Source organism: Leishmania braziliensis, chromosome 35, assembly GCF_000002845.2.
Source record: "Leishmania braziliensis MHOM/BR/75/M2904 complete genome, chromosome 35".
Lineage (NCBI taxonomy): Eukaryota > Euglenozoa > Kinetoplastea > Trypanosomatida > Trypanosomatidae > Leishmania > Leishmania braziliensis.
This window is the reverse complement of record NC_009326.2, coordinates 1,491,663-1,505,093: the sequence shown is the minus strand read 5'-3', so window position 1 is coordinate 1,505,093 and position 13,431 is coordinate 1,491,663. Positions and strand designations below refer to the sequence as shown.

The following is a 13,431-nucleotide window of genomic DNA, read 5'->3' as shown; positions in this document are numbered from 1 at the left end:
TTGCTGTTTTCACTATCTGTTTCGTACGCTCTGTGTCTGTATAGGTGTCTCGCGTGCCTACATCTCGTAGAGAACTTTAAGCGTAGCAAAAAAAAAAAAAAAAAACGAAAGAAATACAGAAAAGCAGGACGCGGAAGCTCGCGTTGAAAGGGCTTTGGCAGCCCACACTTCGCACAGAGAGAAAGAAAGAAGTGCGGTGGGGCGCCGTGGAGCTAAGACTACACAAAAGAAAGAAATCTGTGGAGAAAAAAAAAGTAACAAGGTAGAAGCGCTAATAACAAAAGTGCGACTACGATGACCACGCGTTAACGGCATCGATGTACATCAGTTCTCCAACGTGTCGTTCCACCACGCACCAGTCCGCTGGCATGCGCACGCAGCTGCACCTCGCCTGCCTCCGCCGCGCCACGACTGAATCCTCGTCGTCTGGGGCGAGCCGTCCCATCGCTAAATCGGGCCATGCGTCTCACGGGCCCGTCTCGTCCCTCCTCGCTCCTCCCCCCGGTGCGTGCTGCGCGATGGGTGCAGGGCCTGCTTGGGTGCACTGCACGCCTCGATCCGAGAGCGCCGCCCCCGGGGTCCTGCTCTGGCGCGGGGGTCGCAGCGCCTGCCGTGCGGGTGGCGGGCGTGGTGTGGGCGCGTGGAAAATGGGCTGGGGGAAGGGAGACCAGCCAGCGGCAGGCCCGGGCACCCCGCGGCCCGCCTCCCCCTGGAGTCTGGCGGTCCCGGTGGTGTGATCCGGGGCGCGCCCGTCGTGCTCCCGGCACCCGCGTCACCCCAGCCCACCCGGCCGGCCGCAGGAGACGCCGCATGTTCTGCACCCGCGCGCCTTGCTGCTGATCCGCCTGCACCGCCCCGCGCCCTTTACGCCCATAACGCGTGTGCGCTGCTGGTCCCTGCATGCCCTGCCTGGGTGTGCCACACTGTGCCGGCCGCGGGTGACAGCGCCTGCACACGGCGCTCGCCATTCGCGGACCCGGGACCTGCGAGGTGCTGTTCTTTTCCGGGCGGTTCGCTGCCTTCATGCGATGCATTTCTTGCTGATAGAAATATCAGACGGAGACAAAAACTGGCAGAAAAACCGGCACAGTCCAGCGTGAAAACTGACACGAAAAGCGGCGCGCGGCTCACACCGACACAGGCAGACACACGCAGAGAAAGGGGGGACAAAAAACACACAAATCTGTAGCTGTACGAATGAGTTCATTCAACACACTCACGACCGTACAAGCGAATCAAAAGGAAGAGAGAGCAGTGCACAGGCGCAGCTGGCTCTTAATCGTTCCTCTTCGATCCCCTTCACTCTCAGGCTCGCCGTACAATGAGTTACGCTCTCGGCTTCTATTCGCTTCCCACAACTACTGTGCCTGCGCCACGCAGTTGCAAAATGCGATCTTGCTCACCCTCACGCTCACGCACACACGCGCACTGATTCGGGCGCCCTCACAGAAAGGGGAACGGTGCTCCATCGCGTAACCTTACATCCCAGCAAATGCGGCGCACGTCTGAAATGGCAAAAAGGGTGCTCAACAAGAAACGGGAAAAGAGTAAAGGGAGGAAGGAAAAGGAAAAGGAAAAAAAAAAAACTGAGAGCGTCGAGAGAGGGGGGAAACGCCGCGGGTGCACGTACACATTATTTGCCAGGAAGGAAAAGGCAAAGCAAAGGAGCAAAATGCGGTGGTGTGGGCTTCTGGGGAAAGCCAGGTGGACAAAAAGAACAAAGCCGAAGAATAGAAAGAGAGCCTCGTCGAGAGGTGTGAGGGGAAAAGAAAACACGAAAAAAAAAAAGAGCACAAGCAATGGGGAAAAGCTGCACAAAGCCAGAAAGGGAAAGAGAACGACAAGAGCAACAGGTAGAAGTTTGTGCACATTGCACACATCAGAAAAAGCGCGGTCAATACACCAGGCGGGTAGTCAGGAAGGAGCATCATTAGAATAAAGTCGTGTGTGTGTGTGTATGTTGGGGGAGGCAGTACTAAAAACATCACCGAAAAAAAGAGACAGAGACAAAATTAGTCTCTGAGAGGGGGGAGTCATGGGAAGGTGTTGCAATGGAGAGAATGAGTGAGCGGCAACGGAAACTTCAAAAGACAACGAAAGAATAGCCTCACGGAAAGGCGAATGAAATCAATGCGTATACTCACACAGGCACGACGACAACAAACAAACATATACCCACTCACTCTCGCCTACAAGCACGGGCATAGGGAGACAGTCGAAAAGAGAAACGAGAAACTTAGCGCAGGCTGGCCTGTGTGTATTATATTTGTGCCAGCGCAGGCGCGCTGTTCTGAGAGCGCATGGGTGGGCGTGCGTCGGCGTGTACATGCAAGTGGGCGTGAAAAGCGGCTGAAGTAGAAGGAAAAGCCTAAACGAAACCGAAAATGAGAAACAGAAAAAAATGGCTCCTCGACGCCGATGTCGGACAAAAACACGCGCGCACACACCGATACGGTGTCCGTAACCCCTCATCACCAGAAAAAAAAAGCGTGCGAAGATATACAGCGGCGCAGAGACACGGAAAAGAAAAGATGAGAAGGAGAGGGGGTGATAGGGTGACAGTCGTCCTGCGCCCTACGAAACCCGTAACACAAGCAAACGAGAAGCGAGAAGACAAAGGGCAAAGGGGAAAGGAGAAAAAAAAAGACACCATGAGCATATGCCACAGAGAGAGAGAGATGCAGTGAGAGGCCCGAAACAGAACAGAGCACACAATAGTACTAATGAAACCAACACAAAAGGTGGAGAGCACAGCAGAGGAAAAAAAGAGCCACACATACACACACACACACACACATACGGGAGAAAGAGAGCGAGGAAATCACCATCACCACTTATTGTAAAAAAAGAAACAGGAATAGAGCAAGGAGGGATGGCACGCAGGAAATAATACATAGCAAAACCGGGAAGAAAAGCTAAGAGAAACAGATGAAGAAGAAGAAGCAAGTTAAGAGGTAGGAAAAAGGGCGCCGTCGTAGGAGGCAATCGGGCTTCAGAGAACGAAGTATTCGTAAAGAGAAAGGAAAAGAGCAAGAGCAGAGAAGAAGCAAAACACAAAAAGGAATGGAGAGGGCGGCGGCCCGCGCATAGTATTGTGAATGCGCATGTGAGCCGGCAACGTGTGTGTGCTTGATGTCGTTTGTCTTTGTATGGGGGGGGGGGCCTCTCTTTTTTTTCTTTCGGTTCTTCACGATCACGCAGAGATAGAGACAAGTGTGTTGAATCCATGGGGAGTTATGAACACAGAGAGAAAGAGAGAGGGAGCGAGGAAGTGAGACTCAAGTCAGAGAGAGACAGACAGACGCAGACACGCACACACAATTCTCGCACTTTCACAGAACGCGAAAAGAGGGACAAGAAAAAGAAAGCGGTTGAAGAAAGTGCACGGAAAACAAACGCGCACAACCCACAGTGGCGACATTTCAAAAAAAAAAAGCTGAACAAGGAAAACGACACTACTCATTGCCAAAAGAGACAAAGGAGAGTAGAGATGTCAGGGGAAGAGGCAATGATGCAATGAAGGAGAAAGAAGAGAATGACGGGGGAGAGAAAGGAAAGCAGAAAAGACAAGGATGAAAAGAAGAACAAGATACCACATGACAGTTCCGTCCACTCTCTTTTTCATGAGTCTTTGGTTGAGGCTGCAGTTCTTTGGATTAAGTGTGTGGGAGTGTGTATGGGCATACGGTGGCACGCGCTTCTTCGAAAGTGAGGGCTAGACCTTGCCTTCTCTCTCCCCTTGCCTGGAATTTCATGCTGTCCAAAGGCACCGGGACACGACAAAGCACGTACGAAAAAAAAGGCGAAAGAAGTAAGAGGTATCGTCTAGAGCGAAAAACGAGGAAGACCGAAAAAAAAAAAGAAACAAAGCTGGAAAGAGAAAAGGTCGAGAGAGGCTTCGACAAATCAAGAGAGGGGTGAAGGTAGAGGCGCGAAGCAAATGGCCGAGAGAAGAAGCACCGATAAAGAAAAAATGAGGGAAGGCACGTAGTGAGCCTCTCTCTCTGTGTGTGTGTGTATGAAAAAGATGGGCAGCAGCCGCGGCGGAGCACTTCACGAACCACCTTCAGGCGACTCGCTTTTCCCTTCTTTGCGCTTTTGTAATGTGTTACCAGAAGCATGCAGCCACTCAGCTACACAGCTGTGTTTGGCAAGGGGTGGGCACACCAACTCGCTGAGTTGGTGCCGCTTTGCATGTGCGGCGCCTCAGTTCCAATCATCAGCACTGTAAAGAGTTGATGGTTGGAACTGAGGCGTCGCACAGGTAGCGATTGTTTAGACTGGCCCTTCTCCTAGCGGCGCTGCTGTTGCTGAAAGAGGAACTGTGCGTTCGTACCGAACGGGTTGAACGGTTGCTGCGGGTGGGGCGGCGCCTGCTGAGGTTGTGGCTGAGCCATGTGCTGTGTCTGCATGAACACGGTCCCATCCGGGCGGCGGAACATCATCGGCTGGCCAGTCATGTAGACTCGCTGCAGCTGAGCCGAATCAACAAAGTACTGTCCCTGAGGGTTCATCTGCATGGGCATCTGGAGCCCATTCGGCATCATTGAAGCAGGGTGCTGCATCTTTGCAGCCAACGGCTGCAGTGGCGGTGTGTTGTGCATAGGGCTTCCATTACCGCTAGGCTGCGAGGCCGGCGGAGCCTGCGGCGGCCGTGGCATCGCCACCCACGGCGATTGTTGGTGCTGCTGCGGCTGCGAATGGTGGGGTGGTTGCGGTTGGGGATGTGTAGGCATCTGCGATGGCATCGGCGGCGGCGGCGGAGGAAGTGGCTGCTTAGGTGTCAGCATCGCACCGTTTGGAGCCATCATGCTGGCAGGGAGCTGCTGTGGCAGGGAGAGTGGCGCAACCGCAGGGTTGCTGTTCGCCGGCATGGTCGGTGTCTTCGCCGGGTTCGCAAAAAGAAGCGATGCTTGCTGCGGCGGAGGCGGCTGCTGAAACTGGGGAGGCGAAGGAGGTAAAGTGCTCATACCAGTGCCGGTCGCTCCGCTACCCTGACGCGCACGCTTCATGAGCAAGCTCTCCAGCTCTGCTGCTGTGATCGGCTGAGTCTTTTGCGCCGTCGTCGCAGACGCGCCAGTGCTCGACGGCAGTGCTGGGGCACTTGACTTCACAGCAGTACCCTTCTTCAAAAGAAACTCCAGTTCCGCAGCTGACCAGGCGCCTGTGGGTACGCCGGTCGACCCACCACTGCGCGGCGCTGGCTTGGTGGCGGTGGCTGGGGCAGGGCGAGACGCTTGTGGAAGATTGGGAGACGGAGTCTGGGGCGAAGTGTGAGGAGGTCCCTGTGGCTGACCGGCACTGGTCGGCACGCCAGCCTTGCCGCCTATAGCAGCTCCGATACCGGTGTTGCTATTTCCACTGGCAGAGCCCAGTACGGAGCCCTGCGGAGGTGCAGGCAGACTCGCCTGCGCAGGCGCATGGACACCAAAGCCGCCTGAACCGCTAGAGGACTGCGCGCTCACCGAATTTGTCGATGTGGCCGCGGCAACTGTGCCCATGCTCTTACCGGGCTGAGGATCACTTGCAGGGCGAGTGGGTGGTTGCGACTGCTGCAAAGCGGGCTGCTGAGACCTGATCTGCAGTGGCGGTGACGTTGCCGCTGGAGACGAGGGCTGCTGAAGAGACTGCTTGAGCGCACTTGCCATGGACGGCGCAGTACTCCACAGATTCGAGTCACTCTTCATGGATGACCACGGCCCCGTCGCGTAGCCCGGCGTTCCACTCTTGGCGGGTGTTGCGAGCACGCTTGCCTGCGGCACCCCTGTCGTGGCAGGAGCACTGCTGCTTGCGGTGGTCCCGAAAGACAGTGTCGTCGCAGCTGGTGGTGGTGGTGGTAGCGGCATCGCGGTCGGCGGCTCGGCGCTGGCAGTCATCGGGCCCTGGGCCGAGAAGAAGCGAGAGCGAACCACCGTCTTTGGCGCGTCATCGATCATTGTGATGCCAGCCAACAGCCGCTCAATCTCGTCCGTCTCTCTCTCCGCCTCTGCGGCCGCGGCGTCGTTGCCCTCCTGCTTGAACTTCTCCAGGGCCTGCCTCAGGTGTTCTCCCTTGCGATCCTCGCGCTCCATCGTCTCGGCAACGCGCTTTTTCTGCAGTGCGCTCTGCCGCAACTCATACTCGATTCCCTCCTCAAAGGTCTCCTGGTTGCGACTTCCACGACTAAATCGTCCCTCAGGCGGCGCAAAGCGGTCGTACCCTGACTGTTTAAAACTGCCACTGCCACTGTCATCGCGCCCGCCATTACCACCGCCGCGACGGTTGTCACAGCCACGGCCGCCTCCGGCACTGTAACCTGGAGTACTGGAGCTGCTGGTATGGTTGTTGCTGCCACCGCCGTTCATGCCGCTGCTGTGGTTGGCCTTTCCACCCGTGTTGCCACTGCCATTGGGGCCTGTGGTCGTTATCGCGGTGCTGGTGCTAAAGTTGTCTGTCAACACGCTGCTCTTGAAATTCAGCTCTGACTCACGGCGCTTCGGGCCGGGGACTGGCTCTGCAACCTCGATGACGTCGAACTTGCGTAACACCTCTGGACCCAGGTCCATGGCGCTGGCAAGTGATGCGATCCGCAGCAGCTCCTCACGGGTGTACATAGTGCGGACCGGCGGCATGGTTGTGAAGTGATGCACAAAAAGTGAAGACGTATGCGGCGTCCAGTTGCTGCGCTCGTAAACGAAAAATTTACTGAGCCTCCCCCAGCAGACAAGGATAGACAGGCGAGGTCGCGCACGTGAGCAGAGCGAAGGGGACAGAAAACACACACGCAGGAAAGGAAAAAGAGAGAAATCGAAAAGGGGAAACAAGATGAGAGGCAGCGGCACACCCACACACGCGAAAGCAAGAATGAAGAAAGGGCGGACACAAGCAAAGGCCCAGCAAGAAATGTGCGGCGAAAACAAAAAAAAGAGGGGGGAAAAAAACAGATAATCACGCACAGAGACAAGAAGAAACGTAACAACGAAGGGAGGAAAAAAAAAAAAGTTGAAAGAAAGCGCTGCGTTGGTGTTATCGCCTGCTTTTTTTTCTCCTTTGAATATGCCTTCCCTCGATTCCCTTTCCGCTCCAAGATCCTCTCGGAGAATGCCTCGCGTATCCTAGCCGAAAAGGCTTGCTGAAGGACCACACCTCGATCGCTAGATGGCGTTTGTGTGTGTGGGGGAGAGGGAGGGGGGTGCGTGCGTGTAAAGCGTTGATGAGAAAAAAAAAGAAAACAGCAGAGTATGAGAGAGTCAATTGAAGGACAATAATAAGAAACGAAGCAGAATGCGCAGTGCGTTCGTCGTACAACAAAAAAAAAAAACAGAAGAGAGAAGCGAGAAGGACAGGGAAAGTGAGAACAGAACTAAAGAGAAATATATGAGGAATTGCAATACAAGACGAGCGCAAAAGAGAAAGCGCCGAACAGTCCACTCACAGAGAACAGAAAGACGAAAAGAGAAGTGCACAAAGAGTGAGGCGGCAAGCATAAAATAATTTGTTGCAGACGAAGCGCAAAAGAGAGGGGAAGAAGGGAAGAAGGGAAGAAGAAAAAGACTTCTGAAAGTGTTCGGTGTTTATTCTTTAGTCTCTGCGTGATCGTGTGGATCTTCTGTGCTATTGTTCGTGTTCTGTCTGTTGGTATTTTTTGTATTTTCTTTTTTACTCCCAGTGACAACCCACGAAAAGGTAGGGAAGGTACGAAGAAGAGAACAGCCGCGGCCACGTGCGTGTACGTGTACGTACGTGGAGATACTTATAATCAGCTCTTTCCACAGACAACGAAGTCTTCTTTGTCGTTGTGTGCGTTTCGCTTCTTTTTCGCTCTTATAGGCCTGTTAGTTTTTGTGCAGGGCAGAAGATGACAAGAGAAAAATATATATCACGCACCAAGCTCTTCGTGTACTTGTGCTTGCTCTACCTCCTACTCGTTTGGAGTACGAAGGAGAAGGGGGAAAAAAAAAAAAGAAGAAAGCTCTCGCTTCACTGTCCTCCACTGGTTGCTCTTGTCTGCTTTTCCCTTTTATCCGCCCAGCTGCGTCTGAACGTCTGCAATTGATGCTCCTCGTCCTCGTCCTTCGCCACTGTGTGTCTCGACACGCTGAGGTCTTCCTTGTGTTTTATCGAGCAAGACACGGTCGCAAAGCGTATGGCGGTTTCGTTGTAAAGAAACAGAGCAAGAACAAAGCGGGAGAGGGTGGGCGAAGACAAGGTGGAAAAAAAAAAAATGGAGTGTACGTTTCAGACTCGAAAACAATGCGACGAGAAGCAGTAGTGACTCAAATGAAGGGCAAAGGAAGTACACAATTTCGAAGAACAAAAAGAAATATATATAGATGAAGAGGAGCGAGAACACAGTGGCGGCAAATGAGAAATTTCTTCTTTCTTTTCGCTCAAGGAAAAAAAAAAACGAGAGAACGACGTCCAGGCACGCAAATAAAATACAAAAAGGATGAAGCACAGGAAATCTCGGTGGGGTACACCAATCCGGCGCGCACAGTACAGAAGTGAGAAGAGAGGAAAGACAGACGCTGAAGAAGTACAATCAGAGCACAAGAGCAACTAACAAACAAAAAAGGAGGGGAGAGAAGGACAGACTTTACACACGTTTAGAGGAAAAGCGAGAAAAAACGAGCGTTAAAAGGGGAGGGGGGAAGAAAGAGGAGCGAGGCTGGAGACAACTAGAGTAAAGCTAAGACTACGCACGCCCAATGGACAGGTGGACAAGCAGATCGATTGAGGAAAGATTTATAGAGAGAGAGCACCCCAGCTAAAGAAAGCGAAGACGCAACAAAAATAAAAGACCAAAGCAAAGCGGGCAGTGGGGAAGAGAGAAAAAAAAAAAGGGAATTAATCCAACAACAACAAAAAAACCTAAACAAACAGAAAAACGTACAAGAACAGAGGCGAAAGATAGGAAGTTGTAGCAATCACTGTCCTCACACGAGACGGATTTGGGGGAGGCAGAGAACCCAGAGGGAAAGAAATGGGAGAAGAGGAAGATAGGGGGACGTGAAAAGAGGGCAAAAGACAGAAGAGGAAGAGGAGGAAAAAAGACAAGGAGAGAATGTTTGGAAGGAGCAGAAGGGGGAGGCAGGTGTATGCCTTGGTTTTTCTGGAAAAAAAGAGAAAAAAAAAACAAAGGCACGACTGCTGTGCGTATTGTCTCTCCCTTTTTTCCTCGTCCCTTCTCTGTCCCAGGCCTTTTTGCTCCTTCTTGCTATAAAAAAAAAATCAACAATATGATAGAGAGATGAGTAGAAGAGAAGTGCTTTCAAGATGACGTTTAGCAGATAACGCAAAAAAAAAAAAAACGATGAGATGAGAACGAGAAAGAGAGAGAGAGCCTCGTGGATGTGTACCAGAGAGTTTTGTTCTTTTCTGTGGCAAGGGGGAACAGGTGTGCTTCTAGTAACCCGTTGAAATTTGAGTTTGAATGTGGCAGAGAAAAGGGAAAGAGGAGGAGGGGGGAGGAGGGGGAATAACTTCTTTTGCGATTATGTGGGACGGTGATACGAAAAGGGAGAAGGGGGCGAGTGAGGGGAAAAGTTGATATAGAGAGAGAGCCAACAATAAACACGAAAAAAAAAGAGGAGATGAAAACAAAAAATCTGATCGTCGAGTGGATAATAAGGGGAAAGGGAAAGGAAGGAAGAGGACGTCGCAATGAAGGGGTAAGAGGAGGAAAAGATAAGTCCTCCGAGTATTACGCTTGCGTTTTCTTATTCACCCTCTTTTGTTGATGTATGTGTTTGGGTCTGGCACCTTCTTTATCACTGCACGTCGATTTCGATGGGTGTTCTGTGAAGGGAAGGGTCAGAGGTAGTACGTGCTTCTTTTTTTTTTCGTCTCCGCCGTGATCTCCACATCAAGAAAAAGGCACAAAGGCACCGAAGCAATCGGGAGAGAATAGTGAAAGAGGCTGAGGGGGGGGTGGGGGAAGCGAGTGGCAGAGAGAGAGTCGAGCGAGAGAGAGTTTTCTTTCTTTTTTTAGACAAGATGTGAGTAGATGACGATGCGTGTGCTCACTTTCGCTCAGAGAGAACTGCGTGTGCTTGTCTGGGAGAAACAAAGTGAAAACCGAAGTGAACGAAGTCGGAAACACAAAGCTTAAAAACGAAAAGTCAGAAAGAAAGATGAAGGCACAGGCAGAGCGAGTGAGAGAGAGTGTGTGTTAGCGAGGAACAATACCTTTTTTTGTTTTCCCTCTATGTACACAATAGGTGAAGAGAGCGAAACAAACCGCTCAGGTCTATTTTCCCTTTTCTTTCACAGAGAGAGGTTCGCAGCCGCACCCTTGCAACACGCCAGTAAGAGGAGGAAAAGAGAAATGGGAAAGAACGAGAAAACAAGCAAAAAGAGGGAGGATAGGGAGGAGACCACCAGAAGAGTAAGGCGAGTACACGCGCACGAAGAATCGTAGTAGAGAACACGAGCTTCAAGGAAGGGCACACACACACACGAAGAGGAAGAGAACGTCCAAGCAAATCAAGAAAGAAAAAAAAAAAAACGTAAAAAAAAGGGAAAAGATAACAAACGAATCAAAATGACACGCGAAAGTGCCCAAACACCCTAATAGGAACGCCAAACAGTAAAGCGAGAACAAACAATTCACCCCCCTCCCGAAAAAAAGCGAGAGGAGAGAAGACGAGAGGCGTAATATTTTTTTAATAAAGTTCACAGATGAGCTACAGAGTGGGAGGGAGTGCAAGCAAGAGAGAGAGGGAGAAGGAGACAGAGAGTGAGAAACGAGTTTCTTCCTCTATTGCGCTCTGCAAAAGGTGGACAACAGGAATAGAAAAGGTAAACTCTGAACAGCAGTCAAGCAAGCGAAAGAAGAGGGAAAAAAAAAATCACAGAACACAAGACCACAGAGAGAGGGCGCGCAGACAAATTAAAAAAAAAAAAAACAGACAAAAAGAGGGGAAATGAACAGAAAGAGGAGGACAGTCAATGCAACGCAGCCTGACTGCGTGGAGCTCAAATGTTAAAAACGAAAAGGAGGAAAAGGAAAGAAGAGCTCAAAAATAGAGAGCTGGTAACCTGTTGTCTCCTTTTTCTTTTCGGGGGATGACGCGGTGAAGGAAGAGGTGAACTTTCTTCAAGAAGGAAGACGGCTTGTGAGCAGCTGAGTCGATGTGATTGCGTATCTGCTCAGCTATGTTTCCTTCGATGTTTACTTCTTCGAAAAGGTCTGAGAGAAGCAGAGAGAGTTGTGGTGATGGGACTGGTGCTACTATGCACGTGCTGTGATGGGGAAGTCGAGGAATGAGGTGTTATGCGAAGACTCACGAGAGAAAAGCGACAAGAAACAGGTCGTATTCGCAGCCGTACCAATCCCCAAAGGGAAAGAAAAAGGGGGCAGGAAAGAGACAAGATCAGAAAGAAAAGACTATAAGTCGTTGCAGTACGTACGGCTCCTCTCGACACGAGAAGAAAGAGACGAGCTTAGATCGGTTACCGTAATCAGAGGAGAAAAAAGAGGATGCTGATACACACACACACACAAGGGAAGAAAAGATGCAGAGAGATAAAGGAGGACAGCTTCTTGAGCGCGAGCTTGTCCTTTGCCTCCTTCCGCGGGCTTCGCAAAAAAAAAAAAGAGAGGAGAGTGATTGCGCGGAAGGGCTGAGATTCCCAATGTGTTTCCGCAGTGGTGTGCACGGTTCTGTCCTTGCAATGAGGCAAACGAGGAGAACGCCCGTAAGAACGCACGCACACACGCCACTCACAAGCGAAGGAAAGAGAGAGCAAAAAGAACAGCACCGAGCAAGCAGGCGATAGAAGGCAAAGGAAAAGGCAATGAACAAGGCGGCGTATGTGTATGCAAGCTTCTACAACGGAGGTGGGCACTTAACAGCGGAAAGTTGTCAGAGATGCTGGGGTGAAGCAATTAACGATAGCGCAGGTTGAAAAATTGAAAAAGGGGGGGTGTGAAAAACGCTGCTTTGACCGCTATTGCTTTTCTTTTTGTTTTGTGTCACTTCTCTCAGTCTATCTGTTATCCAGCGCAGACCGACCAAACGAGACTGGGAGTGGTGTTGCTTTGTTTTCAGTGAAACGCGTACCAAAGACAAAAAATGGGTCCAGCAAGAAAGAGCGGAGAGGGAGAGAGCAATCCAAAAGACTCAGCGATAACCAAAACAAAAGGAAAACAGACAATGGCGAGCAACAGCAAGAGCCCGCGTATACGTAGCACACACACACACACACACACACACACACACACACACGATTGTCTGCACAAAAAAAAAAAAAGAGAGAAAAAACAAAAGCGCGATCACACACAAGAGCAACTTCGGCTTGTACAATTCTGCTCGTACACTCAACTCACAGTCCAAATGGGGAGTGGAATCCCCCTCCCAAAAAAAAAAAATCAGACACACACTGGACCGCGTGCAGGCACACGCAGCAAGTAACGAGGGGGATAAGCACAAAAAAAAAAAAAGAAGTGAGTAGGTGAGTGAGTGATAGAGGGAGGAGGAGGAGTAAAGAAGAGGGGCAGAGAGACAGTGAAAGACAGCAACAACAACACACAGACACACAGAGAGAGAGAGAGAGAAAGGGAAAGAAAAAAAAAACGGAAGGCAAGAGGCAAAATGAAGCTAAAAGGGAAACAGAGCAACAATAGGGTTGAGAGAGAGAGAGAGAGAGAGACGACGACGAAAAAAAAAAGAAAACCAAAAAGGAAAGAACGAAGAGGATCGACTCCAACAAGAAGAGAGAACGCGGCTAAGAGAAGAGGAAAGAACAAGAGGAAAAAGCTGATGATAGTGGTAGTAGGCGGAGAGAGGAAAGAGGTCTAAGATGCTATTCGAAGGGAGGAAAGAGGAAGAGCAAATGTAAACCGTTTTTCTCGCTGATAAACTGTCGCGTGAGCATTGTTGTTTTGTTTTAACATGGGTGGGTGTGTAGGTGCCAATGGAGGTGTGCGTGTGTTTGGGTTTTTGTGGGTCGTGGTGTGCAAATACAAGAGCGAGGCAAGCCAATCGCGAAGCAGAGGGGAGTCGAGGAGGAGAACGAGACAGAGAGAAAAAGGGGAGGCACAGGTGAGAAGCGGCACGCTGGGTGACATCATTTTGCCTGAGTACAAAGCCGGCGGAGAGCGGGGACAGTGAAGGCGCTGTCGCAACCGTGAGAGGCTTTGCTGCCGGGGTGACTGGAGAACGAAAGAATCAAGAAAAAAAAACACAAGTGAGGCGATGTAGGATCGTCATCGGTTCTTTCAGCGGATGTGCAGCGGCCGCCTCGCCGTCGCCCACTGGCGTGGTGGTGCCTTTTTTTCTTGAGTGCGATATTAAGAAAGGGATTTGGGTGAGAGGGTAGGAAAGGTTCCTGTGCGTCGCGAGTCCCCTCACCCCTCCTCTCCCCCTCCCCAACCACCCCCCCGCCGTAACTTCCTTCCCCACCCCTCCCCCCCCCCAACCACCTCACCCAACCACTCACACACCCCCC

The 13,431-nt window shown here is 51.3% G+C and overlaps 1 protein-coding gene and 1 pseudogene across 2 annotated transcripts; both read right to left on the bottom strand.

Moving 5' to 3' along the window:
- Positions 1 to 4,292: 4,292 nt before the first annotated feature.
- LBRM_34_3960 (conserved hypothetical protein) lies at positions 4,293 to 6,611 on the bottom strand (the record flags this gene model as incomplete). The annotated part of the gene is made up of 1 exon (XM_001568448.1): positions 4,293 to 6,611. One exon carries the CDS (start codon positions 6,609 to 6,611, stop codon positions 4,293 to 4,295), a length of 2,319 nt encoding a protein of 772 aa, XP_001568498.1.
- A 6,439-nt stretch (positions 6,612 to 13,050) lies between these two features.
- LBRM_34_3951 lies at positions 13,051 to 13,431 on the bottom strand (annotated as a pseudogene). The gene has a single exon. A coding segment is annotated over exon 1 (381 nt).